At 37.4% G+C, this 25,954-nt stretch overlaps 1 protein-coding gene and 1 pseudogene across 1 annotated transcript; both read right to left on the reverse strand.

Moving 5' to 3' along the window:
* Positions 1-1,495: 1,495 nt before the first annotated feature.
* Positions 1,496-6,056, reverse strand: LOC135206482 (uncharacterized). Its single transcript, XM_064237858.1, has 3 exons — positions 4,965-6,056; positions 3,945-4,082; positions 1,496-1,812 (listed from the first exon to the last, which is right to left on the reverse strand). Exons 1-3 carry the CDS (start codon positions 5,598-5,600, stop codon positions 1,585-1,587), a joined length of 1,002 nt encoding a protein of 333 aa, XP_064093928.1. The 5' UTR covers positions 5,601-6,056; the 3' UTR covers positions 1,496-1,584.
* A 3,772-nt stretch (positions 6,057-9,828) lies between these two features.
* The window catches only part of LOC135206785 (uncharacterized), a 60,686-nt pseudogene continuing 44,560 nt past the window's right edge, over positions 9,829-25,954 (reverse strand).

Genomic DNA, 25,954 nt, shown 5'->3' on the forward strand with positions numbered 1-25,954 from the left:
AGAGCCCGTGCCAGCACAAGGCTGACCACAAAGAATGTACAAAAAATGATAAATTTTCTTTTTTACCATATTTCCAAGAACTATTGACAACTATAAACTCTACACTACAGAAACACAAACAGCTGGATAAATAAAAGGCATTGGTGATAAAGGAAACAGAATACATAATAGCTAACTAGTAACAGTAAAGATACTGTACATATATTGTAGTAAGACTATGGGTATTTATGCTATGACCCTTAACAACGGTAGATCTGATACTAAATGAAGTAGAAAAAAAGAACATACTCACATAGGAAACGTCGTTCTCATGATAAAATGTGTATTTACTAAATAAATTTTTATGTAGCCATGCAATCACAGGAATTTACATTAGACCAGTAGTTCAACCATCTCTTTGAAACCTATATCAATTTAGGCCGGCCCAAGTCATGCAGTGCTGAAAGGGATATTGAGAGTAAAATGGTTTCAAAGGTGCAAGAGAAGAAAAACCTTGCAGTTTACACTGATACAATTGTTTTATTACAGGGTGGAAAGCAAGATGGAAGAAAAGAGAATATGAATGGATGTACAGTGAAAGGAATGAAAGGGCTGCAACTAGGTGCCAAAGGGATGCTACAAAGAACCATAAGCAATGACTGCAGTGCATTGCACAAGGTACACTGACAGCACTATCTCACTAGGGATCAACCCTGTCTTTCCACTCTATTTAGGATATTACTACTCTTGTGTCTTACTGGCTTCTCAATAAATTTTATTAGACTAATTAAAGGACTGCTATTACAACCGTGCTTCATAATGCATTCCTTCTGTAATATATAATAAAGTATATTTGTGTGTGTGTGTGTGGAAACACACTATATCTGCTATTATATTACCTAAAAGAAGGACGTAAAAATGCTGATGATAAAACTAAATATGAACCATACAATGGTATGGATATTCTTAAACATGATTGTGGCCCTCAGGAAACAGAATGCTCTACTTCAAAGAATTACTGTTCCACTACAACACACTACTCCTCCTCACTCTCTTCCCCAGTTGATCTTTAGATATTAAAGAATTCTCATTCCACAGACGAAAGGCAGCATTAGTTAAGTACTATAGAGATTTTAAACAGTATTATGTAATGTTCTTTTTCTGACTAACTTGGTTCCATTTACATTTTTTGTTATATCCCTTAGTCATTTGAGATTGAATATGAAAAAATATTTTCCTCTTTGATAACAAGTAAGAAGGAAACTTATGAAAATGATAAAAACTGGAAAGTAAATATATAAGATGAACATATAATCAAGAGATAAACATTTGAAATACAAGGTTTATCAATAATTGAAAAATCAAACAAAATATGAAAAATGATACTGAATTTACAATAATTATATCTTAATTCTATAGTTACTTTGACTATGAAAATATCAGCTGTATAAAATAATACATCAAATTTTCTGAATTCCATAGTAGTATCTATTCTGTGGTTAGTTACATTTTTATTTTAAAACAATTTGAGAGACACATGCAGGTTAAACAAATGCAAGTGGTACCCAATTTGTATAAAGTATTGCACTAACAAAATGTCACCGTTTACGCATCTTTTTTCACAGCTCCATAAAATTTTGGAGACAACATCATAGCAGGATTATCTTCAACACTGCTCTCAGACGAAACACGATACATGCGGCTACGTTCCATTCGAGCTTTCAGGTACTGTTGGCGTTTCTTAAATGCTTCAAAAGGGTTGTAATGGTAATTAGGATTCTGGCGTTGGTGTTCTTTCTTCAAGTTTTCTGCCTTCGTTTGCCATTTTAGTTTCTGCAAGTAAACAAGAATGGATACTAAAGTATGATAAAAAACAAAACATAATCCCTATTGTCGGCAGAAAAAATATATTACAGTAGTACATTCTGTACTAACAAGCCTTTTTCTTTCCCTTAATACTGAGTCTGAACACCACTAAAGCAGATAGCTCTAATTTGAAAAAAAATGCATTGTATGTGCTGGACTTACATAGACCAATAATGTGGTTGGTCATTATCTATGCATAGCAACTTTCATCATTACAATACATATTGTCATTAAGTAGTTTAACCTGACCGCTTAAAACAGAAAGACTGTAAAAACTCTTCATGTGTTAAGCAATTCATTCATGATCCTTAACAAGGTTAACACAGGTAGAGGTTAGAATTAAGGTAAAAATAATTTGAGCAGCAAAGATGGCATCACCATAGGAAGTAAAACATATTTCCTTTTATTGCAGGGTATATCAATACAAATATTGTAATGAAATATGAATGAAAATTATTGTTATAATTGATGATAAATATCCCCTACATTACATCTGAAAAAATATATTCTAATGATAATTAGAAACTTAAAGTGAAAATCTCACAAAGTAATTTTAATAAGTTTAATAAGTCACATTCATGGGCTCTCAAACGAATTGCCAAAGTATGTGTTCTTAAATGAGGTGAAAATTGAAGCCCAGTAATATTACAGTTATTAGACATCTAAGTAGGAAGAGATACATGACAAACTAAAACACAAGGCCTTATTCAAACACAGATTTGAAGAACTTAAGAATAAGAAGATAAAGGAATTAACAAAGATCTCCAAAATGGTAAATTGATCAATGAGATACATGTACAGTTAAATGTCCCAGCAAGATTTTTTCAATAGATGTTCCTGAAAAGTACTTTGATCAAAGCAAGGCTATCAATACATTATATCTTTAAGAGAAAAAAACCTTGCACCAGAGTGCACTACAATTTTTTAATGAATAAGCTAATGTATCCAAATATAAAACGTGTTCATTCAACAAAAGGTAACAGTTCCAGAAGGAATAAGATGATATACCAGAATGTGAAACAACTTCATAAGGTATGAGTGAGTGTCACCTCAAATGAACACGAACGATTTTGAGACATGAAATCTGAAATAATACATTTGGGTACTAATTAAAAATAATGACCACAAAATACATATTACAAACCACTTTCTAGAAAAGCAACAAATACAACAGGCAAATGCCTTTAAAAGGGATTTTGACGAAGGAAAAATCTATTTCTGGGGGAGGACCTGTGTCGCCTGGTGAAAATCCCTGTAGCTCATATTTCCAAGTATAATAGATCCTAAATATACTAGAGAAAAGCTAGCATGGTATGCTGAAGTTACTACCTCAGCGCGAGCACCCCAAGGGGTGTCGGTATAAGTATTGGGGCGAAGTGGAAGCCACTACTCACAGGTCTCTCTGCCATTAGAAGATTTCCTCTTCAAAATCCCTCCACGGTGGGAGGCCGTTACAAGCGTCACCCACCTTACCTTCCTCTCGCTACTACTACTAATACCCACGCTCGGTCCTTCATTCCTGTATAGCGATTCTGTGTGACCCACGCGTTTGTCGCAGCTCTCGCAATTTTACGCTTTCTTCGCGATGTCGGCTGGAGAACTTCCTACTACACCCAAGTTGAGTAGTACTCCAATTTACGTTTTTGTAACTTATACTAATAAGATGTTTTCCATAGTCGCCTTCAGCCCCTCAGAAAAACATATGTGGGTGCCGCCGGCTGGCCCACCATTTTGGGAGCACCATCAGAACGCGGGTGATTTTGTCACACACTAATCTCCCCTTCCCAATCATTTTATAAAATCATCTCAAATATCACCTTATCATTAACCATATTATAGCAACTGGTCCATGCTCCCAACTGTGCTTTGGTCAAACCCCCTAAAGAAATGTTAGAAAATACCAAAATAAGGAAACTAATATAGGATAAACAACATACTATTACAGTATATATACTTAAAAGCAAATGCAGTTTCTCTGACATTCATTAATTAGCATAATGTGACTTTTTTTAAACATGTCTCTTGAAGCAAAAAAAAAAAAAAAGAGAGAGAGAGAGAGAGAGAGAGAATTGGAACCCAAAGTGGAAAACTACACTTACTTCTGACGGAGACAAAGTCTTCCACATGATGCCAAGTCTTTTCAATGTTGCTTGATAATGTTCTCCTGGATAATCATCAATAACTTTCTTTTTCATCTCATTTTGAAAGAGTAAATATGGATTCAAGGGGCGCTTCACCTAAAAAACGAAAACAGCGAAAAAAAGACAGACAGCAAATTCACTGTAAAATACTTGGACAGCAACTTGAGAAAAACTTTTTAAAAACACTTACAAGTCAATTCTCCAATCAAAAATCCATATAAGATACAGGAAATTTCAAGAAAAGGTAAAAAAAAATTGCATATTCTGTGAATTCAATGGAGAAAAGTAGTTAGTGTATGAATAATAAAAAGATATCACATTTCGTATAACTCAAACAAAAATGAAAATTTAACAGAAAATGCACAAGAAAGAACTCAACAAAAAGTAAAGAGATGCCTAACAATGAAGATTTGATGGCAAATAAGGAGCAAGAATGGTGAAAAGGGCATTGAAATATCAATGGTTTCTACACTATTTTACATGTTCATTCCACATCATGAACAACTGACGAGCCTAACAAAAGATGAAGATACTTGAGAGTGAAAGAACCCTACATACCAACAATTACTGCATTATGAAGGAAAAAATATACTCAAAATATTATGGCTGACAAAATCGGTATCTCTCTTACATGAGCAGCTCAATTCTGCTACCTGTAAACAATGCTATGGTAAAGTAGCCATTTCACAAGTACAGTACTTCAAATTGGAAGGTCTATCTAACATTACAGTGAGTTATCAAGTCCTAGTTAGGAAAAGACAAATATTATTCAGCAGTTAAGATTAGCAAAGCTTGGTTCTTGAGAGGGAAAAAACACTTTACGAGGAATGTAAAGTTTAAAAAAACACTGAGGGAGCTAGTATCAATTAGCCTTTAAATAACCTTCCTTGTAATTACCGGTATTTATATAGTTATATTTGTAATTTTAGAGATATGCTAAATACATGTAAATGATATAACAGGCAAAAAGATACTTACATTACTTTTTGGCTTGACAAGTCTCTTCTCCAGAGGACATCCTGCTGCTTCCTCAGGAACAGAATATTTCACCAACAAGCGTTCTTTGTGAGTGACACTGACCAATGAAGTAAGTTTTGTATCCTCTCCTTCACTACTTGATGCAACAGAGCTCTCTGCATAGGGCACTGCAATTTCTAAAGGATCCCTGTCTACTATCTCTGTAATGGCATCTACAGGTTTCAAAGTTAAGTATTCTCCAGCTTTTCCCAAATGTTGAGAAGACACCAGTGAAGAAGGGGCATTTATTGAGGCATTATGATCAAATTCTGCATCTGAAAATGTAATTTCTTTCCTTGAAACTGTACCAAAAGATTGCTGTTCCTCAGTAATGCAAACATGGGAACCATCATGGGAGCTATCGACATTTACATCAATATCAGTACATGTCTCTTCTAACCGTAATCCAAAATCTGGTATCTTTGAATGACACAAGGACTGTGAATTATCGACAGACTTCTTAGTCTCTGGTAAGAGATCACATCTTTCCAAGTGGCTCTTATCTATATCTGCTTCCTGCATACCTCCCACAAAGGAACTTTCATTGCAAAAACTTTGTGACAGAGAAGTAACATGTAATACCTTGATCATTATCATGAGGATCCTTTAAAGTACAAAGACTTTCAATCCCAAATGACTCTTGTATATGTAAACTGGAACCAAGATTTGTACTATAAGAACTCATAAATGCATTACTGGAAGGGCAATCACTTTCTATGGATTGGTTACCAGTTTGAGGCAGCTCTAATTTTAGCGTCTCTTTACAAACATTTCTCTCGATCTGATACATATTTTTGTCAGTTCCTGTGCATGACTGATTTCTTATATTTACTTTAGCAAGGACCTCTGCAAGAACAGATATAAGATCTATTAAGCATAAACTGAACATTTGATAACCCAGTTTCTTTGTGTTTCTTTGATGCTGGTAGACTGAGTTGCTGCATACAGAAGGGAGATGATGTTTCATAATCTGATGACACCTCACGAGCTGAAATACTTTGTGGGCAACCATACCTTCCAACACCAACTGCTGAAGTTTCTTTACTGGAACAACCTTCTGTTGAAGGACCTGAGGATAATGTACCAGTATGTATACTTGTTAAACTTATATGGCATACAATCTCTGCATAAGAAATCTTAAGAAACTATTTATCAAACAATATCAAAATCAATGAAAATATTTTCAAAATACACTTGTTTTACAATAACCAGATTAGCAAAAATGAGTAAGGAGTAAGATTAATACAGATGCTACCACAGCTACTGGAAAGAAACACTCCACTGTGGTCAGCCAATATTCCTAAAATGTTTGGGTTATGTGACAAAATAAACTGTACTTATAAAATACGGTTACCACAGTATTTCATTTCTTGGTGTACAATATGCAGCTAAGAAAGAGCTTACTGCAATACAAAATCATGTTAAGTCCAATCAAAGGAATGCAGTTGGCACATGAGACGTCTTCTGCTATCAAAATGTTAATACCATCTATCTTAAAGTAATCCTAGCCTTACCTAAAATTTAATACTAAGGTGAAGAGAAGGAAAGAGTTTTAATTCTTTCAGCAAATTTATGGCTACAAAGGTGAGTGCTAAAGACACTTTTGGCCATTCAGTGCTTAGGAGAGTGAAAAGAGGGTACTATATCTAAAATTCATCACGTTTACACGCATGTAATGAGAAAACAATATCTTATGATAAACAACAATTTTGCTATGATATATCCTATTTCAGCTTTTACTGCTTCATCATTCCTGATGAAATCAATTTTACCACATAGAACTGTATACAATTTCATGCACATTCTTTTCTCAAAATACTGGTCAATCAGTTGTCCTCCCTCCCTCCTCAAAAAATGGCTGCTACTCCTTGTTCACCCTTGAATGTAAAAGGCAACACGGACTGAATATCTGCAGCCGTGGAAGTCAAACGGAACAAGGGAAGGCAACATTCGCTCATCCTCCCTCTCACCTTATCAAGAGGTACCATAGGCTTTACAACACCCAGGAGAAAGACCCTCCTTGGGAGTTGCTGCCTTCTCTCAAGGGGACTTCTCTAGTCTCATTGATTCATCGCGCCGTGCAGCCTTCCGCCTCAGCCAACGTATTCTTTTCATCGGTGAGCTGAATCACCTCGTTAAGAGCCTGTTCAAGGGTGTTTGAGGTGTTCAGCTTCCTCGACACTGGACAGTGGGCTCTCGCGCCAAGAAGATTGAGAACTCCACAGAGAAGTTAACTCTTTATCAAAAGACTTTCAGTGTGCTTTCATACACGGATAAGGCTGTCCGTGACAGCGCAGTGGAGCTTGCATCTCTTTCCACCTTCGGCCTGCTGAAGAAGAGGGACCATTGGTGTTCTTTTGTGTCGAATGGAGTTACGGCCTCGCAGAAGGCGGCTTTGCTTTTCACTCCTCTGGACCCCTGGGCAGGACCTGTCACCCATGGATTGCAACAATCACTTGCACACAAATTTTTTAATTCTAGGATGTCGTCGAGGCTAATTGTTAGCTAAGTAATTACTTGGTAAGTACTTTTTATAATAAAAGTTAAAAGTAAGACAGGGTATCCATGTGCTTATTTCTTTCAATTTTAGTGCTTATTTCTTTCCTTTGTATCTATACTCTTGTACACTAAATTATATCTGTTTCCCTTGACTATCACACCGTGACTAAACTTATTCTTTTCTATTACATTCGTAATTATCCTGAACAATTCTCCTTCTAAACTGATTGCCCTATAATTAAACTAAACTACACTATGACTGCATGGGCTGGGAAAGGTTGAGTACTCATGAAATGATTTTCAGTCCAATACCTGCAGCCATTCAGTTTTTTTTTTATTACTTTAATCCTTCCTATGTTGCTGATTACTACACATGCTTACACAGGTAGCAAAAGGCTCTTTAGCTTATGTAACTAACACAATTTTATGCCTTGGTTATACTATTTAATTTTCATTTCCAGAATTTTCATTTCCAGACTTTCCTCTATCTTCTATTTTTATGCATTCCCTCTTTGAAGAAAATGAAAAGGTTCAATATTCGTGCTTCAAAAACATAATTTATTGACAACAACGTTCACATTCAATTGTATCTACAAAATATACATGTATATTATATAACAGAGCACACCACTCTAAGAAGCCTACTGCTCATTCTAAATACTGGGGGTAAAACATAACATGTTATCAACTTAATATTAAACATTATCACAGACAAATAAAATTAAACTTTAATGAATATACACATATGCAAGCTGCTCAAAACACTGAATGACACAAATAGTATAAAGAACACAATAAGTCTTGAGAATATATAAATTAAAAGCAAGTAGATTAGGTACAAAAAACCTTTTGAGTATTATGAAATTAATACCAGAGTAAGCTTTCCTTTATTATATATAGAATATGTTTTATCCCAAAAATTGTGATTCAAAGAATATTCTAGCAGTCATCAACATAAACCCTCTTTAGGAAATATGTTCCCTTAGCAATTTCCATAATTTAAGCATTTTTAAAATACTTAAAAAGTCTATTTAACCTATTCAAATAAATAACAAATTTCACCTTAAGATTTCTTAAATGAAGGCAAATTACTTCACAAAAAAAAATCATTTTAAATTTAAAACAGGGATGTAAGGGACCAATTTTAATCTGGTGCACCAAATGGTAATAACCAAATCAGTATACAAAAAAGAAGTCTCCCATTTAATTAAATGTGTTCATTACCCATATAAATATCAAGTCTTTACTCCTAAGAGAATAACAGCTCAGCCCTAATATGAATTTTAAATCAAATCCATATCACTAACTCATTACATTAAACATTATCATCAAAAGTTGAATAATAATGACAATCACTTCCGGCATTTTTTTTCAACAAGTTGAAAATAATGATAAACATTTCCTGAAAAGGTTTTCCAACAAACATTCTTAAAGAGTGACAACCATTTTGCAAACAGATTTTTGCAAGAGTGAAGCAACAAAGAGCAGTCATCAGATTTTGAAAGACATCTTTGCAACTTAGCAAAGATGAAATTAACACAAGGAAATTTTCAACAAAATTTATTCACCTATCAAAAAAAAAAAAAAAAAAACTTTTAGGGCTTTTGGAAGCAGCAGGAATTACCCGTCATAAAAAGTTTTCATCTCACTACTACAATATTTCCTTACGTTCAAATTAGAAATTTATGAAAAGAAAATATTAATAAATCTTTTTGACTTTAGGCCTATGAAATGTCTAGTTTTACACAGATAAAATCAATTTTTGAATGGGCAAAAAAGAATTTACAAAAAATACAATAGTACTGCATCATGAACAATTCTCATCTTCCCATACAGTACCTAAATTTTTCCAGCGTCTATTCTACTCCTATACACTCCAAAGACCAATAATACACCATAAAAATTAATTGCATACCTAATAATACTAATTAGAACAATATGGCACAATTCTGCAAAGAAACTATTAAAAAAGATGAAATATTAAGATGAATTCAGGCGTTTTTCTTATCAATTTCAAACAATTTAAAAACCTAAATAATTAAAGTCCTGATCATCCCAGTCGCATCAACTTATGCAAAAAATCTAAAGAAAGTGTGCGCTCTGCAAAACAAAATGGCTAAATACAGTATATCACAAAAATTACACTAGATTTCTTCATCCTGTTGTAAATATTATTGCAACAATTTATACAATGACTGGTATAAACAAACTTGACATCACACATTTCTAATAAAAGAAAGGCAAATTCTACACTATATAAGACATTCTATACTAAATCCAATATAATCAGAATATCTTTCTTGCCATAAGAACCTGATTTTCATACAGATTTCAATACTGACTCAAACAAAACACTCATATTACATATTAAACATTTCCAAACCAAAATTACACCTCAATATTGCCCAAGGAAATGGTAGCTATAGTAACTTCCAGGAAATCCATAAGGAGTGTAATTATACTCTGCTCCTCGAGTGCTTGCATCATTCATACGATTTCTGGTGATCGTAACCATAACCTAGAGGTTCTTCGGACTTATATGTTGCTAAAGCTGCATCTGAGGGCTTACTTAAAGGATTTTCAATGACAGCTCGACTGACATTTAAAGCTGAAACAGGGTGGTTAAGGGTGGACTAGCATTCATAGTTGTTGATGACAGGTCTCCTACACTTGCAGTATCTCCCCGAAAGAAAGATCTCTCGTCAAATCACGAGATAGGTTATAAGCTGCAGTTAAGTTGGCCCCCAAAGAAGTATTTACCATCTGTGGTGCCTTGGATGCCCCAGCCCCAGAAAGTCCGGGGTGAATCAGAGACCCTGTCTGATCAGTTTGGTTAGCCGATGAAGATTCTTCATTCTGAGAGCTTTTGTTACCTGTAAGATCTGAATCTGTACCATCATGACTGGTAGGTACACCTGTAATATTACCAGTTCCTTGGTACTGTTTTATCAGGGGAAGATGACTTGAAGAATTATCTGCTTCAGCATCCTCGAAAAAGGACTCATCATCATCTCTATGATTGGAATCATGCTCATAATTACCCTGTTCATCATAGGACTCATTTTTTCTCTGCTTGGAAAACTTGAGATATTATTTTGCTTTGAAAGTTGCCAGCCAACCATTAGAAGCTTTAAAATCATGGTAGCCTAATTCAGGAGCAATCTGTAGAGCTTTAGCCCTAAGCATACCAGTAGTGATTTTCACCCCAGCAACAACAGTCATGTGTCGATACCACTGGATTAAATGTTGATTGAGTAGAGCATACTCGCTCTTGCGTTGCCTCTTCATTGTCAATTTTTCACCCTTAAAAGGCTATCACGATAAATTGTAAGAATTTCTTCCCTTCTCTTAATTATACCACTTACCTGAGTTTTCCCAATTCCATATAAATGAGCAATCTGACGCTGGGATTTTCCATCTAAGAAAGCATCAATAACTTTTACCTTTTCTTCAAGGGTTAATGTTGTTCGCGTTTGCTTCTCCCTCTCTTTTACAGGAGGCAGTGTGAAAAGAGACAAAGGATTAATGGCTGGGAACTTCAATTCCTCAGATGATTCCTGAAACTTATCATCATCAGTCCTTTTATCATTCACTTCCCAAGTATGAGACTCTTTACCATTGTCTGTGGTACTTTTATGGTTGGAAGGTAACTTTTTATTTTCATCTGGTGTAGGTTTGGGGGACAAAATATTTTCCTTGTCCCTGTTACTCTTGGCAGCATCTTCCTCTGTAGGGAAGGGGGGATCACAATTGACATGAAGTTTTTCTAAAGACTGTGCTTCTGCAGATGCTGCCTTGCTCTTCAACCGCTCTAAGGCTCTAGTTACTGGACGGCCACCTGAGTCTGACCCAAAAAGAGACCTCCGTTCTTAGCCAACCATTTTTTTTCTGTTTTCATCTGAACTTCGCCTTATTTTGGCTTTTCTCCTTGCTCTTCTTAAAGGCAAGGAAAATAGAGGTTTCCTTTTCACTACATTTCTCCACCCATTTAGATCTTGCCCTGTAGTGAGACTAATTGTGAGTGGTCCATCTTCACAAGGAACTTCTAATGTTTTTTCAACTAAGGGCTGTGATGACGACATTCCTTCCTTGTTTTTTGATGGGGGATTTCTGCTCTGTTGTTGTTGTGGGCTGCATTCTGAAATAGAAGGGGAAACTTTTTATGTCATGGTTCCATATATTTCATAATCAACGATTCAGAACTAATATTAAACATAAAGTGAGTCAAGCTAGCACATGAAATCTTTACACATACAAAAATCAGAATTAAGCTATAAAATTATTCATTCTAGACAGACTAGAACCATAACACATTAAAGTTTCCAACTTCTATGACCAGAAAAATGTGTATACAGATACATTGATGCATTTTAAAACAAACCAGTTGCTGTACGCTCAACAGTAACTGTTGGCTTTCCAAAGATATTCACATCCTACAGCCTCTCTGAAATATACTATGAAAAGTACAAGTTACTACTCAATAAGTGGTCCCTCTTGCAATTATGAGCCATTACAGACAAAATTTGGGAATTAGAAGTGGAGGAAAGTGAGTCTGTCCTTATGCCAGTGCTACCAAATAATTTGTAATCTTTTTCTAAGTTTGACTACATCCTATATACTGTGATTATTTTGTATATGTGATGAATAGAGTCTATGTTCCCTTCAGTTTGGATACAGAAGAATACTGATTTTTAAATGACTACCAATTATCCTTCCTCAAACTAGTATTCTATCTCTCATTTCCAAGGATTTGGTAAGTGCAATATGCCTTTCATTTTATTTCCAAAAGAATAAATATAGCTAGTATGCCTCAGCCTTCTTTTAGGTTTACAAGTTCTGCACTCCTTAGACTTGCGAAAGTTCTGAAGTTTCGATAACAATAATCATACTAATTAGTAAATAAATGATTGCTGAGTCACCAACATGAGCTTTTGTTCAGTTCTTTACTCTGGGTTTGGCCATTGGTTATATGTTTAAATCATGGTTGTCTTTTCTGCACCTCCATCACATTAACATGTTCATAAAGGGTAAAAAATATGTATAAAAACAGACTCCCTAGAACTGGAGGAATGCAATTCTCTCAGATGTACCGGATAAGAGACTGACCATCACTTTGACTTGGTCCTAGTAGCATGTGTTTCTGTTACTTTAAGTATATCATATGTTGCCAATGAATGAACATGATATTTTTATAATAAAATGAGATTTTTTATATATACTTACCCAGTAAGTAGCTAAGAGTGTCTACTCAATGGCAGCTTAAATTCTGAAAGCTAGCGGCAGCGATAGTCTTTTGTTTACATAGGTGAATAGACCCCTCCCACTTTCAGGGTAAGAGAGGAAACAACTACAGCCCAGAGACCAATGTTTTGTTTATGCCCTAAGCCCTAGTCCATGTGAGGGGAGGCAGGCTGGCTTTGTTCGTAATTACTGGATAAGTAAGTAGATATAAAATCTCATTTTATTATAAAAAATTTCATTTTTACATAAGTAACTTTACCCACTTAGTAATTTACTTAACTGAATCCACATGGACTAGAGGAGGGATTCATGGACAAAAAGTATCCCAAACCATTACAATAATTTATGTAATGTGTACAGAACTGAAAATAAAAATTGGCACCCATCTCAACATAGTAGCAGCATGGTGGTGTAGCCAGGATCACCTCTACTGTAGTGGGTACAATGCAGCGAAGGAGTAGTACTCCAAACACTAATGAAGGATACAAAATATTCTTATGACGATGGAACAAACCGATTGTCAACAAAACATACACGATTGCCCCAGCCCTGGGTGCAGTACAAACACAAAACCAGATAAAACCTTTTCACCTACGCTAACATTAAATTAGACAAAAATGTATCAACACCCCCGCTAACACTGAGAACTGGTGGCATTCCTATTACATTGTACCCTCTAGGATACCCAATGACTCAACACCCTTAAACAAGGCAAAGAGAAAAATTTAGGAAGGAACGCTTTCTTACCAAACACCTCACCAGCAATGGACAACATGATATAGAGACAACAGTCTCTATATCATGTAAATAATGATGTTGTGAGCTCAGACTTTCAATATTGGTAAGACATCCTTCCAAATCTGAGAGTGAGCCTCTACTATTAAATCCCTCACAAAGAACAAAAGTGGGTTCTTGGATGAAGGTCTCAAAGGATTTTTACAAAGCACCATAAGTTACTTGTCAGGCCTCTTATCTGGTCTGTTCTTTAAGATAAGATCTGAACGCTCTCACTGGGCATAGACCTCTCTCTCATCCTCTGGCCCAAGCATCTCTGTTGAAACTTTTAATGGAAAATGAATGAGACCAGGGGTGTGTGGTCGGGTTTTCATTTTTAGCTAGAGAGAGTTAAGACTAAACAAGCAAACTGCATCTAATTTAGAAAAACCCCCCAATCGTTTTATCCATTGTGTGTATTTCACTAACTCTCTTAACCAAAGCCATGGCCACTAAAAAAAATTTTTTTCTAGTAATGTTGCTCACCAAAGATGAGAGCATGGGTTCAAAGCCACACTTCTAGCCACTTAACCACTACATCTAAGTTCCAAGGGCATGAATCTTCCTTAATAACTTTACTAGTGTTGAATGACTTGATCAAGTCAGAGATACCACGAACTTCAGAAACGTTTTTACACCTCTATGTCTAAACACTGACCCAAGCGTCACCCTATAACCCTTAATATTGATGATTCAAGGCCTTTTGATTATCTTCAATATAGCAAAAATCCACACTTGTGCTAAAGTTGTTTTAGAGGACAAGATGTTGCGTCTTTTACACCAAAATCTAAATACAGACCACTTTGCCTGGTAGACCCTGTCTGTAGACTTCTGTCTACATCTAGCGATGGCATTCTCTCTCTCTCTCTCTCTCTCTCTCCTTCTCTCTCCTCTCTCTCTCTCGCTCTCTCTCTCTCTCTCTCTCTCTCTCTCTCTCTCTATAAAAAAAAAAACAAGTTCTCTCAGACAAGTTGACGATAGTTGAAGCCTCTCATGACCAGAGCCAATAACCCCTGATGGAACCTCTAAGGTGGGGTTATCTAGGCAGACTTGGAATCATGGAAAGGAGTCTTGGATACTCCACTCAGATTGAGAAGCTCCTTCAAAGAGGCAGCACTCTTGTAAATACTTGGGGGGCTGTAGTGATCCGAAGCACAGAACCCTGGAGTGAAAAAACCTCTTTCTTCAACATAAACCTGAGGTACTTCCTCAACTCCTGATGTATCAGAATGTGGAAGTATGTCTCTCTCATGTTGGAGAGACCATCCAGTCCCTTGACTGATTCGTTTCTATATGAAATTTTGAATTGTTCACAAACTGATTTAGGGCACTCACATCCAAGGCTGGTCTCCATCCCCCTGCAGCTTTTGGAGTAGTGAGCAGGCAATTGTAGAAGCCTTCTGATTCGAGGTTTTTTCACTGAGCAAGGAAGCAACCTCCTCCGAGAGGACTGAAAACTTCTCTGATCTTATGGAGTAACCCATTAATTCTAATGGAGTGTTTGCGTTAACGGTAGCTTTTCCCTACAGGTGCTCTGCTCCCATCTCCATCTTTTCCAAAAAAGATGGATCCGGCCCCCAAGAGCACATGAAGGACTGGGACGTTACTTTTTGGCTGCAGGTTACTTGAAGATTTCTTGATTTGCTCTTGATATGAAACAAACTGTTCCTCTTGATCTCGACTTGGACCTCTGTCTCACATCCCAAAAACATGGAGGTTGCGGGGAGAGAAGACGACTTGGAGGAAGAAGGGGCCTAATCCTTGGGGCGTCTGGTCGATTGAGCCAAAAGATCCTACATGGATTTCTTATGCAGGTGAGAGGCGAAAACAAAAGGGCCAACTTGTGAAAGGAAACCCACAATTCCCTTTCCTAAGAACGCCCGTAGCACATAATGAGGCAATCTCGAGCAATCTGTCTCTTACGGCTTTGTCTGAACAAGACAGAATATTGCGCCAATCTGTTGCTATATCCTCTGATAAACTGGAGTAGTCATGAATCTTCCTGGCTAAAGTTCCTATGAACCAATCCATAAAACTTAAAACTTCAAATACTTTTAAAAGACTTTACAGCAAATGATCCATCTCCATAGCAGAAAACATTGTTTTTGCCGAAGAGAAAGCCAATCTTCGAGCAGGGTCAATAAGACAGAAGTCCCTGGGGAGGAGGCAGCCACTCCCAAGGGAGGAGGTTCTCCTGTCTCATATCATCTGCATCTTCTAGAAGACAAGTGAGAAGGTGAAATACTGAAGGAAGCCTTTCCTTGCCTTCTCTTCTTCGAGACAGTTGTCCACTTCACCAAGAGCCTTCTAGAAGACAATGAAAGCGCCCTCTTCAGAAGCATATTCACCCAAACTGGCTGGTCACTCATCATAAACAAGGAAGCCGGAGAAGCAGGAGTTGTTGGACCGAAGAAATCTGGGAAGCTACATGAAAGACAGCTAAGCAAAGAAGAATAAGCAGTCGATTTCTTCATGATCAAAATCCTCATCTGAAGAAACTGGGGAAAGAGAAGGATCCACAGGTGGAGCTGCTGAAGAAGACAAAGTCTTCTTGAGAGGTCCTACGATATTATCCAGTGTTTCTGATGCGGTGCCACCATCGGATCTTGATTCTTATCAGCCAAAAGAAAAGAATCTGAAGGTGGGTTAGGATTGGCCATACCAGACATAGTTGGTATGACAGAAACCTGCTCTCTACAATCCAATGGAAGTCCTGACTGGGGTGGATGCCTGGGGGATGCTGGGACTCTACACTACCTGGCACCCAGAAAAAACTGGCTGCTCACCATCCACTGGGTGCTCCAACACTATTGGGCACTTCCCCACCACTGGGCAGGTACCTGGGCACCAACAGGCACTCCACTAATCCCCAGCACTGCTGTACTCCTGGGTTAACATCACAATAGGGTGATCCGACACTGGAGGGCGCTCATACACTAAAGAGCATTTGTAAGCCACAAGGCACTCTTCTATTACCATGGGATCACTGTTGGTATGACTTCCTGACAAAAGGCAGTGGGCGCTCCCAAGACAAAGCACGTTTAACAGCAACTTCTGACATAGCAGAAAAAGGATCTAACTGTAGAAAGCGCTTGGGACTGTCCCAGGTATTACACAAGGGCTTGCAGACTGAATTTTTGGTCAAACTTAGATTCAAAGCTGGGGAGGCGATCCGGCTCGGAAGCATGGGAGCTAGGAGACGGAAGCAGGTGGATTATGAGGAGGCTGGAAATGGGAGAAAGCAATTAACAGAAGAGACAATAGAAAAATTCATTTTGCTAGTAAAAAGAATGCTGCCTTGACTAGCTAATGATTTTACTACAGCTCTAGATGCTGTTTTCCTTTTACAGTCTCTCTCTAACTTTGAAAGGTTAGAAGCTAAAGTTTTCCAAGTTTTTTCATCCCACCCCTTACATTCCTCACATCATAAATATCTTTAGTGAGTCGAGTATTGCAGCAAAGAATACTAGAACTACCATCTGACATAACTCACTAGAAATATCAAAATCAGATGCTAAATCAGAAAAACTATCACTAATCCATTATATTTCAATTCCTCACTAAATAAATGCTGAATGCTACAGAGGGCATGAGGATCAACATCAAGGGCAACATGGATTTTGCCACTCTTCTTACCCTGCACTCCAGGCCCACCACCTACTGGGGGCAGGATCTTTAGTGAATGTGATTCTTGGGTTTCCGTTAGGCTGAATACACAGACAGACAGAACACAACATACACATATATCACAGCAAAAAACAAGAAATCAGCTGAAATGTCAGGCAGAGAGTGGTGATGTACACGTCTATCCACATCGACGACCGAAAGCAGAATTGAAATGTTAACGTTTAATGGGGAGAGACTACCAATGACTGGACAGGAAGTGAACTACCAAACCGCCTTGTTTTAAGATTTCAGTGCCCGTGTCCAGGCTTCGCTTTTAAGTAATTTTAGTGTAAAGGACCTCTGGTTTGTATATTGTGTAAGAACAACAAGAAGTTCTTGAGATCTTGAGGAAGTAACTTGAAATATAAAATTCTAAAAAATCTGTTCTTTCTACAATTTATTTCACAAAACAAAAATATACAGAGTATACTGAACGTCCATATATCCCCTAAAGTTAATTAGCAGAAAATGAAGCAGAAATTAAACATACCTGGCTCAGAGGTTATTGAAGTAAAGCTTATAGTCTTGGTTGACATAAACCCCTTTCATCAACCTGAAAATGACATCACAAACAAACATTATGTTCACTACTGTTATAACATTACATAAATAATTCAGAATAGATAGGATATGCAATACAATATATATAAGCTAACATATCTATAGTAGTCCCCTTAGAAAGGGTGTTGCAAGATATTACCATTCCATTTACGGTTAATATTCATCAGGTGGAGTTGCTAGCCCATACCCTGTGACATGGTTTTTCAAAGGGTTCAAGTGTAAATGGCATCTGGCTTTTGTTGGCAGATCCTTCTCAATTACTGACCAGACCAACATTTCTTCTCAAGACATCATGATATTTTACTACTAACTTGTTATGTGCTCAATAGCTAACTAATTTAAACTACAACTTAGTACTACTTTACAATATTCATTATAATTGGTTAGGTACGGAAAATTATTATCTTACCTTGGATCCCACCGGCCCCAATCAGGATCTGTCGCAGGTTCTGAAGTTTCTTCAGTGCAGATTCCTTCTAACTGTAATAGTAACATCATCAATTTGTTAACAGTAACAATAACGCAATATATCAAGGAATATTCACTACCCCTACATAAAAAACAAATCTGGAAAAATATTTTCATGAAGGATAGAGGAGAGAGAGAGAGAGAGCGAGAGAGGAGAGAGAGAGGAGAAGAGGATGTGAGAAGAGAGAGAGAGAGAGGAGGATAGAGAGAGAGAGAGATATAGAGAGAGAGAGAGAGAGAGAGAGAGAGAGATTGAGAGAGAGAGAGAGAGAGAGTGACTATTTCTGTGGATAGGTAAAGGAGTTATAAATAAAATATGGAGTGGCTGATGTTTGAAGATAATACTATATGGAGTTTTACAGGTGAAGAATGAGACTGATGATAGCCTGAAAATATTTTCAAGAGAAGGCACTAAAACTTAAAACATGTGGTTCATATAAAAAGTCTACTGCTGAGTCTTCATTCCTCATTAATTTTGGATTCCCAAGCTTTTTCCATTTTAAAGAGGTTCATAATTACATGATTGGTTTGATCTATTCAAACTTACAATAATCTGATACATTATTACAAAAATGCTGCCATTTATCCCATATGATGAGTTCAGAAATATTAAAATGACTTACAGAAATAGCAGAATAAATGCAACTTTGGCTATTTTATAGGCAGCTCATCTCCCTTTACTCCCAGTTGGGCATGGGACAACATACTTCAGTAATTACACGAGCTTTACATAATTTGTTGAATAATATGCGGTAAATAATTCATTTAAGATTTATTTTTTAAATATATACCTCTCCATTATACAGCTTTAACTTCCATGCTAGCGGCTGTTCAACAGAATGGAAAAAAAAGGAACATTTGGTTTTTCTATGAATATCCGTCTTCTATCCATCTACTTCTCCCATCCCTCACCAGGGGACTGCTCACCAGCGGACAGATAGGTACAAACACTTTCAGCCTACTTCTGCCCACTTTGAATGTGGGGAGGTAGGGAGGGCAATTTATATAATGGAGAGATAAGTATTTAAAAAAATAAATATCAAAATACCAAATTTTTTAATCAATTTGCACTTTTCATAACTAATGACCTGAGGTCTTAACGTTCGGATAAATCTTCTAGTGCTAGCTGGAAAACCAGTAAATTTAACAAAAATTGTGTACACAAGGAACTATTGGCATCTGTGCTTAATCAAGAGCTAGATCTCCCACAATGCCATTCAGCATCTCAATGATTCAATTTTTTAAATGAACCTTACCTCTTCATTATATAGGCGATTCCCACATTTGAAAAAGGAGGTGGGCAAAGTGGAAATCGGCCAACGCTTGAAAGGTTACTTGGTAACAAAATAATTTGTACAAAAAACAGTGCTTCTTTACTGCCTACCTTAGGAGGACTGTCCCTCAGTACGAGATACTCATCATGTAGAATAGATGAGGTCTCTTTGGAGGATGCCCCCTTCAGGAGAAGGAGGGATAGGGTTATAATGTGCCAAAACCCAGCAGAACCAAAGATGAATAACTAACAAGTACATCTGCATAAAAAGGGATACTTCTAATATTTAACACGGAGTACCTCCAAGCTTACCAAAACCCACAACCAGGTTTAAAAGCAGTGGACCAATAAAAGGCTACCTACTGTTTCAGGACATAATATCCTTGCACAACAGAAGAGTTAATGCTCTGCAACAATTGTATAAACCAAAGCAAACACAAGATTAACGTCACGAAATGACTTCAATATCTTATCCAAGGATAAGTTCTTCCAAATTTAAAAGTTTGTTGCCATTGCTCACATGTCCAGTGGCTTACCTTCCAATAAGGATATAAATTAACATGAAAGTCCTTAACCAAAGACTTAAGGAAAAGGACATTACGTACATTCCTACTCTTCAGAAGCTCCAGTTTCCAAATCACTACACACACAACCTTTACATCAGGTTTAAACCTATTATGAAGTGCCATTCCAACAATCCCTACAGACAGTATTGGACCCCCAAGGGATCAAGTCTTTAGATGTGTCTAAGGCTACTGTGAAGTTTCCACAGAACCTCCTTACAAAGAATTTGTTTCAAACAATTAAAAGGGTGACAAAATAATTAATTGAAGAATCGTAAACAAAGACCTGGAAAACTCCACCCTAACACCTTGAAAAATCATCCAAAAGTCTTTGTCCTCACAAGCCTATAGCCAATGCCAACTGGTGTTGGCAGAATCGATAAGTAGATTCTCTCCTGGCACTGATAATAGCATTACTGCAAGATCCCGCCCAGAGCTCGCCAGAACCATGAACTATACCATACAGTTATCTGCAGCTTGTGGGCTGTGATAAAACCTTTCATCTAACAGTTGCTCACATCCACCACTGAAAGAAACTGGAAATCCAGTCTTTCTGGCCACCTTGGGTTATCAATGCTAAAGAAATAACTTACAAAGTTGCCCTAATACACTGGTAACTTCCTGAAACCTAGCAAGAGTAGGAAAGCATTATAGTCTAGACCTAACCAAGGAACAGCTTGGTGTCCCTGCCCAAGCTGGAGGACCTTATACTGGTGAAACCTTATACTGGTGAACAAAAATTTTGGCAAAAAGACGACTTGCTTTAGTCTCAAACAGGTCCATAACAGGGGATGCCTACAGCCCACTGTCTACAGCCAACCTCTGGATGTTGAGCCCTTTCCATTGCTATTACTTATCTCAGTGACAGAGTAGATCCATTAAAATTTTCATAATGAATAAATACCTCCAGTACGCTAATAACTCAGGATGAGGCTGTGTGTGGTAATTTGGCCAAATAATGGGAAAAGAGGCAGAGCATTTACACATAGTGGTGTTTGCTCCTCCTTGAACATAAAATGATTAATATTGTCTCTTACAGGCTTACTCCATTTGAGTACACTTAAATTGCCCTTGTATGGTAAAAGTGTTAAACTTTACCTGTACATAAGGTCCAGTCTGCATTTAACAACCTGAAAAATATATATATTTTTTCTCAACCTAGGTCAGGAACAACGACAAGTATCTTTGATGCAAAAGCCAGTATTCCGCAACAATTCTCTTAACCATGATCACAGGTCCTAAGGCTACCAAAAGAGTGCTTGATTGCTTCAAGAGGCTTTTACTAAAGACTCACAATTGTAAAATTTACAATTGCATTGTAAAAGAGGCCTCACAAGGGGTTGTAGTCTTTTTCAACTTTTGCTTGGTGGAAGATAGGGAGAATGTTTCGTTTTTTCTTACACCATGTGCATTTGCAAATCTTCCTCTTTCCATTGACATGAAGGCCTGGGGTGCTACACGTTTTTTTTTAGCCCCAGCACTTGAGCGTAAGTGGCAACAAATCTAGCCTGATTAAAATTTCAACCAACAAGGTAAACTGCACGGTGTGAACCTTTACGTACATCTTATAGTTTCATGTGACTGAACACATAACTGAACCATGGATTGCAATCAACATATTTTGTTGTTACTGGGTATTCACTACAAACAAAAATTATTTATGTGTATATATTTCTTATTAACCCATCTTTATATAAAATAATTTCAACAATTTTAATACCTCAACTAAAATCGTTAGAACTCCGTTTTAGTAATCCAGCAAAATATGGTGTCTCAAGCATATTACCTACCACAAAAAGGACGAAATGAAATGACAGTGGAAGACACCCTCCTCTTCAGGGACTGTCATGGTAGTCGCTTTATAGCGAGGAATTATATATTAAAGGAAAGGAAAATGTATCTTCTTCAAGTAGGTCTACAACAAGGAGGCATGCCCGCACGTGCTGGAGGCGTCTGTTCTCATGATTGTTCGAGAATGCTCAGGTGTGTTATGGAACTCGGCATGCGCCGTCGCATCGCTAGAAACGCCGCGTGTTATGATGTAACTTTTTCATATGGATCCTTCTAAAAATTTCTTGTCGGGAGACGGTGACGTTCATTGGTCAAGCTCCGCCCCTTTTAGACCCGCCCCAGATCACCGTATATACGTATATATGACTGAGGAAGTAGAGAAATCAGATCATCAGAGAGAGATAAGAAATGAAGGGTAAAAGCCCCTTTCAGAGAGGAAACATCCTACAAGTGGTTTTGAGGAGCAACCCGCCCTTCGAGTATCAAGACTAGACATTTCTTTCTGCAGTGCAAAATCAAGAAGCCGTCTGAAGTTTTCTGCTGTCTCCTTTTGTGAAGCTGTCGATTCAAGCACTGATTTCAACAGCTGCAACCCTGGCCAGCAAGTATATCATTACAGCACTATTTCCCCATTTTACGTATGTCAGATCTAACTTTGTTATGTAAATAGGAGAAACCACCTGCATTTATCTTTGTTAATAAGTTTGTAAATAAACTCTGTTGCTATTTGAGATTCTTTCTATATTTATATCCCAAGTTTCAACTGTTGGTGTTGAACCCTTTTTTGTTTGTTATAATAAAGAACCTGAGCGTAACATTTGGTGACCTTTGGCCAGGGTATTCGGCACCGTAACAGATTGAAACAGGGAGAATATAGAAAGAACCAGAATGAGTGAGATGGTGAAAGAGTATATTGAGTCTTGTAAGCTTCTAGGTCTGGAGGGGAATGATCTCCTTGAGTACGTTGAAAGGAAAGAAAGAGAAAAGTAAGAGAGATGAAAGAGTAGCTGAGAGAGAAGTAATGAAAATGTAGCAAGAAAGAGAAGTAGTGAAAATGCAACAAGAGAGAGAAGTAATGAAAATGCAGCAAGAGAGAGAAGCAATGAAAATGCAGCAAGAGAGAGAAGTAATGAAAATGCAGCAAGAGAAAGAGAGAGAAGTAATGAAAGTGCAGCAAGAGAGAGAAATGTTGGTAATGCAGCAGGAAGAAAGAGAAAGAACGTAAGCATGAGTTGGAAATCGCTCAGTTAAGGCAAAAGTACTCTTAACAGTCAGACAGGCAAGAACGAAAACGAAGCTGATGGGTTTGGTATGAGTGCAGTGTTGAAATTAGAACCAAAGTTTGATGAGGAAAATGTAACATAATATTTCGTGTGTTTTGAGAAGTTAATGGAATGAGTAGGTTCTCCTAAAGAAATGTGGACTCTATATTACAGTCAGCTTTGCATGGAAAGGGACTTACTGTGTATAGTTGCATGTCTAAGGAGGAATGTGATGATTATGATATTGTGAAAGAAATTGTTCTTAGCGCATACAGGTTAGTACTGGAGACGCACCGTAAGAAATTCAGAAATTTGAGAAGGGACGAGAATATTACGTATGCAGGAAATGGTAAGAAGTTAGAAAGACTGTTTTGTGATTGGTTAACTTCTGCTAAAGTTGAGTATTTTGATGGTTTGAAGAACTTAGTGTTGTTAGAAAACTTCAAAGATAACATATCCCCTGGGATTAAGCTTTATATAGAAGATAGGCGAGAAGTATTTTTTGCAGGAGCAACTAGGTTAGCAGACGAATATAGTTTGACTCATAACTTAAGTGTCAGTAAAAAGCGAAATGATTCTTCATCTGGTAGAGTACAAAGCAGTAAAAGTTTCAGTTCTAGTAATAGCAATGCAAGTAAAAGTGACTATTACCGTTATGCATGCGGAAAACCTGGTCATATGTCTAAGGTTTGTAAGAATAAAGTGGCATTTAGTGGCTCAGAAATAACTTGTTTCCGATGTAATGGGAAAGGGCATTTAGCGAGAAATTGTGCAGTAGAAAGGAAGGATGTTAAGAAACCAATGTCTCTAGTTAACCTTTCGTCAAGTAGGGATGATGTGATGAGAGAAACTAGAAATTTTTTGGTGAAATTTTTTGGTGAATTTCTGTCAGGAGGAGGAGATTCGAGAGAAGTCGTTCTTGCTTTGAGACACAGGAGCTGCTGTCTCACTAGAGCTGCTGTCTCACTAATTAGGAGAGTGTGTGTGCCAAACAGGGCAGAAATCAATATGGAAGAAAAAGTCATATTAGGAGGATTTCCGAACACTTGTGTTCTTTGTCCTTTGTTGAAGTTGAACTTGGAAAGTCAGGTAGTGTCAGGAGAAGTGAAACTAGCAGTTGTTGACAGTTTGCCCGTTAATGGCATTGACACTATTGTCGGTAATGACTTAGCTTTATCCAAGAATGTGAATCCTGTTGTGAGAGAGATTCCAGTGCCTGAAATGGTAGTAACTAGATCAGGTTTAGATACAGACATCGACTACGGTCATAGTTTGTTCGTGGATTCGAACGAGTGTGAGTTTGTGGATTAAAACGAGTGATAAAGGTGGCGAGGTTGATCTTGGCGTGAGTGTGGCTGAGAGACCTGACTCTATCAGTGATAGCCAAGCAGAAGGTATAGCTGTCGAAAGTAACGTAGTCGATGTAGTGGAATCAAGTACGTAATAGTTACTGTGATGAATTAGGCACTAACCTTTTGAATAAGGATGAGCTAGTCAAGTTTGAGAGAGAGGATGAGACACTAACCCGAATTTTTGAATGTCAGCTGGATGATGATCTCGATAACGTGTGTAAGGAAATGTTTTGTTTAAAAGACGAAGTTTTGTGTCATGTTCGTCCTAAGTCAGTTAGTAAAGAGGAAATCACCGAACAATTAGTGGTTCCCAGGAAGCTTCGTGAACTAGTTTTGAAGTTAGCACATGATGAGCGAGGGCATTTGGGAGTAAATAAACTTTCAGGTGTATTAGTAGGGACATACTTTGGCCTAAAATGAGAAGTGACATGAAAAGGTGTTTTAAGCCGTCATAAATACGAAATTGCCGGAAAACCGAATCAAGTAATTCCCAGAGCTCTGTTGTGTAATATTCCTTCAGTAGGCAAACCTTTTGAGAATGTAGTTATCAATATGGTCGATCTTTGCCTAGAGGTAAGGGAGGGAGTATATATCTGTTGACAATATTTGATAGACTAACTTGCTATCAAGAGGCGATATCCGTAAGAAGCTGTAACGCAAGGACCGTAGGTTAAACGATTGTTAGATTATTTTCTAAGTTTGGTCTGCCTTGTACTATACATTTGGTCTGCCTCGTTTTATACAGTGATAATGGTAGTAATTCTGTATCTAAATATTTCAGGGAGAGATTGAAAGAGTTAGGCATTAAACTCGTATCTTCCACACCTTATCATCCCGTATCACAAGGCATTGTGGAGGGGTTTCACCAAACGTTAAAGAGTTGTTTATGAAAACTGTAGCAACTTTGAACATGACTGGGAAGAAAAGTTACCTTTTGTTTTGTTAGCTTTAAGGTTGGCACCGAATGACACTACAGGATTTAGTCCTTTCGAGCTGGTTTTTGGTCGAACCGCTAAAAGGTCCTTTGGAAATGTTTAAAATGTAATTTAATGCTTAGAGAAGGTAGAGAGGACTACATAACTAATCTAGAGTATTATAAAAATAATTTAAGAGATGCTTGGCAACTGGCAAAGGGGAACGAGAGTGAAAGTCAAGGGGAACTAAAGGGAACATGATCTTACAGCGAAAGAGAGAAGTTTCTGTGTGGGAGATAGTTTTGTAGTATGAGTCCAGAAAGAAGGTCCTCCTTATCTTATAAGTTTGAAGGTCCTTTTTCAATTTTAGAGAAGAGGGGAAAATCTAAATTATTTAATCGATGTGGGTAAGCGTAGAGCTAAGTGAATGCCTATGAACTTGCCCAAGAATTATAACGAACACCCTGTGCCGTGGCCACCGCCCATGCTCGTAGTAACGGTGTCACAGAGAGAAATTAATTTTGAGAAAAACTCAAGAGGTGCTTAAGAATTTCCAAGTTTTTAATCAGAGAAAAGGAAAAATTAAG

Source organism: Macrobrachium nipponense, chromosome 31 (genome assembly GCF_015104395.2).
Source record: "Macrobrachium nipponense isolate FS-2020 chromosome 31, ASM1510439v2, whole genome shotgun sequence".
Taxonomy (NCBI): domain Eukaryota; kingdom Metazoa; phylum Arthropoda; class Malacostraca; order Decapoda; family Palaemonidae; genus Macrobrachium; species Macrobrachium nipponense.

Coding starts and splice junctions, on each gene's coding strand:
- LOC135206482 (XM_064237858.1), bottom strand. CDS start 5,600: ATGATAATGATCAAGGTATTACATGTTACTTCTCTGTCACAAAGTTTT. Junction 4,083..4,964: donor TTGTCAAGCCAAAAAGTAAT/GTAAGTATCTTT, acceptor TTCGTTTTTTAG/GTGAAGCGCCCCTTGAATCC. Junction 1,813..3,944: donor AGACTTTGTCTCCGTCAGAA/GTAAGTGTAGTT, acceptor GTTTACTTGCAG/AAACTAAAATGGCAAACGAA.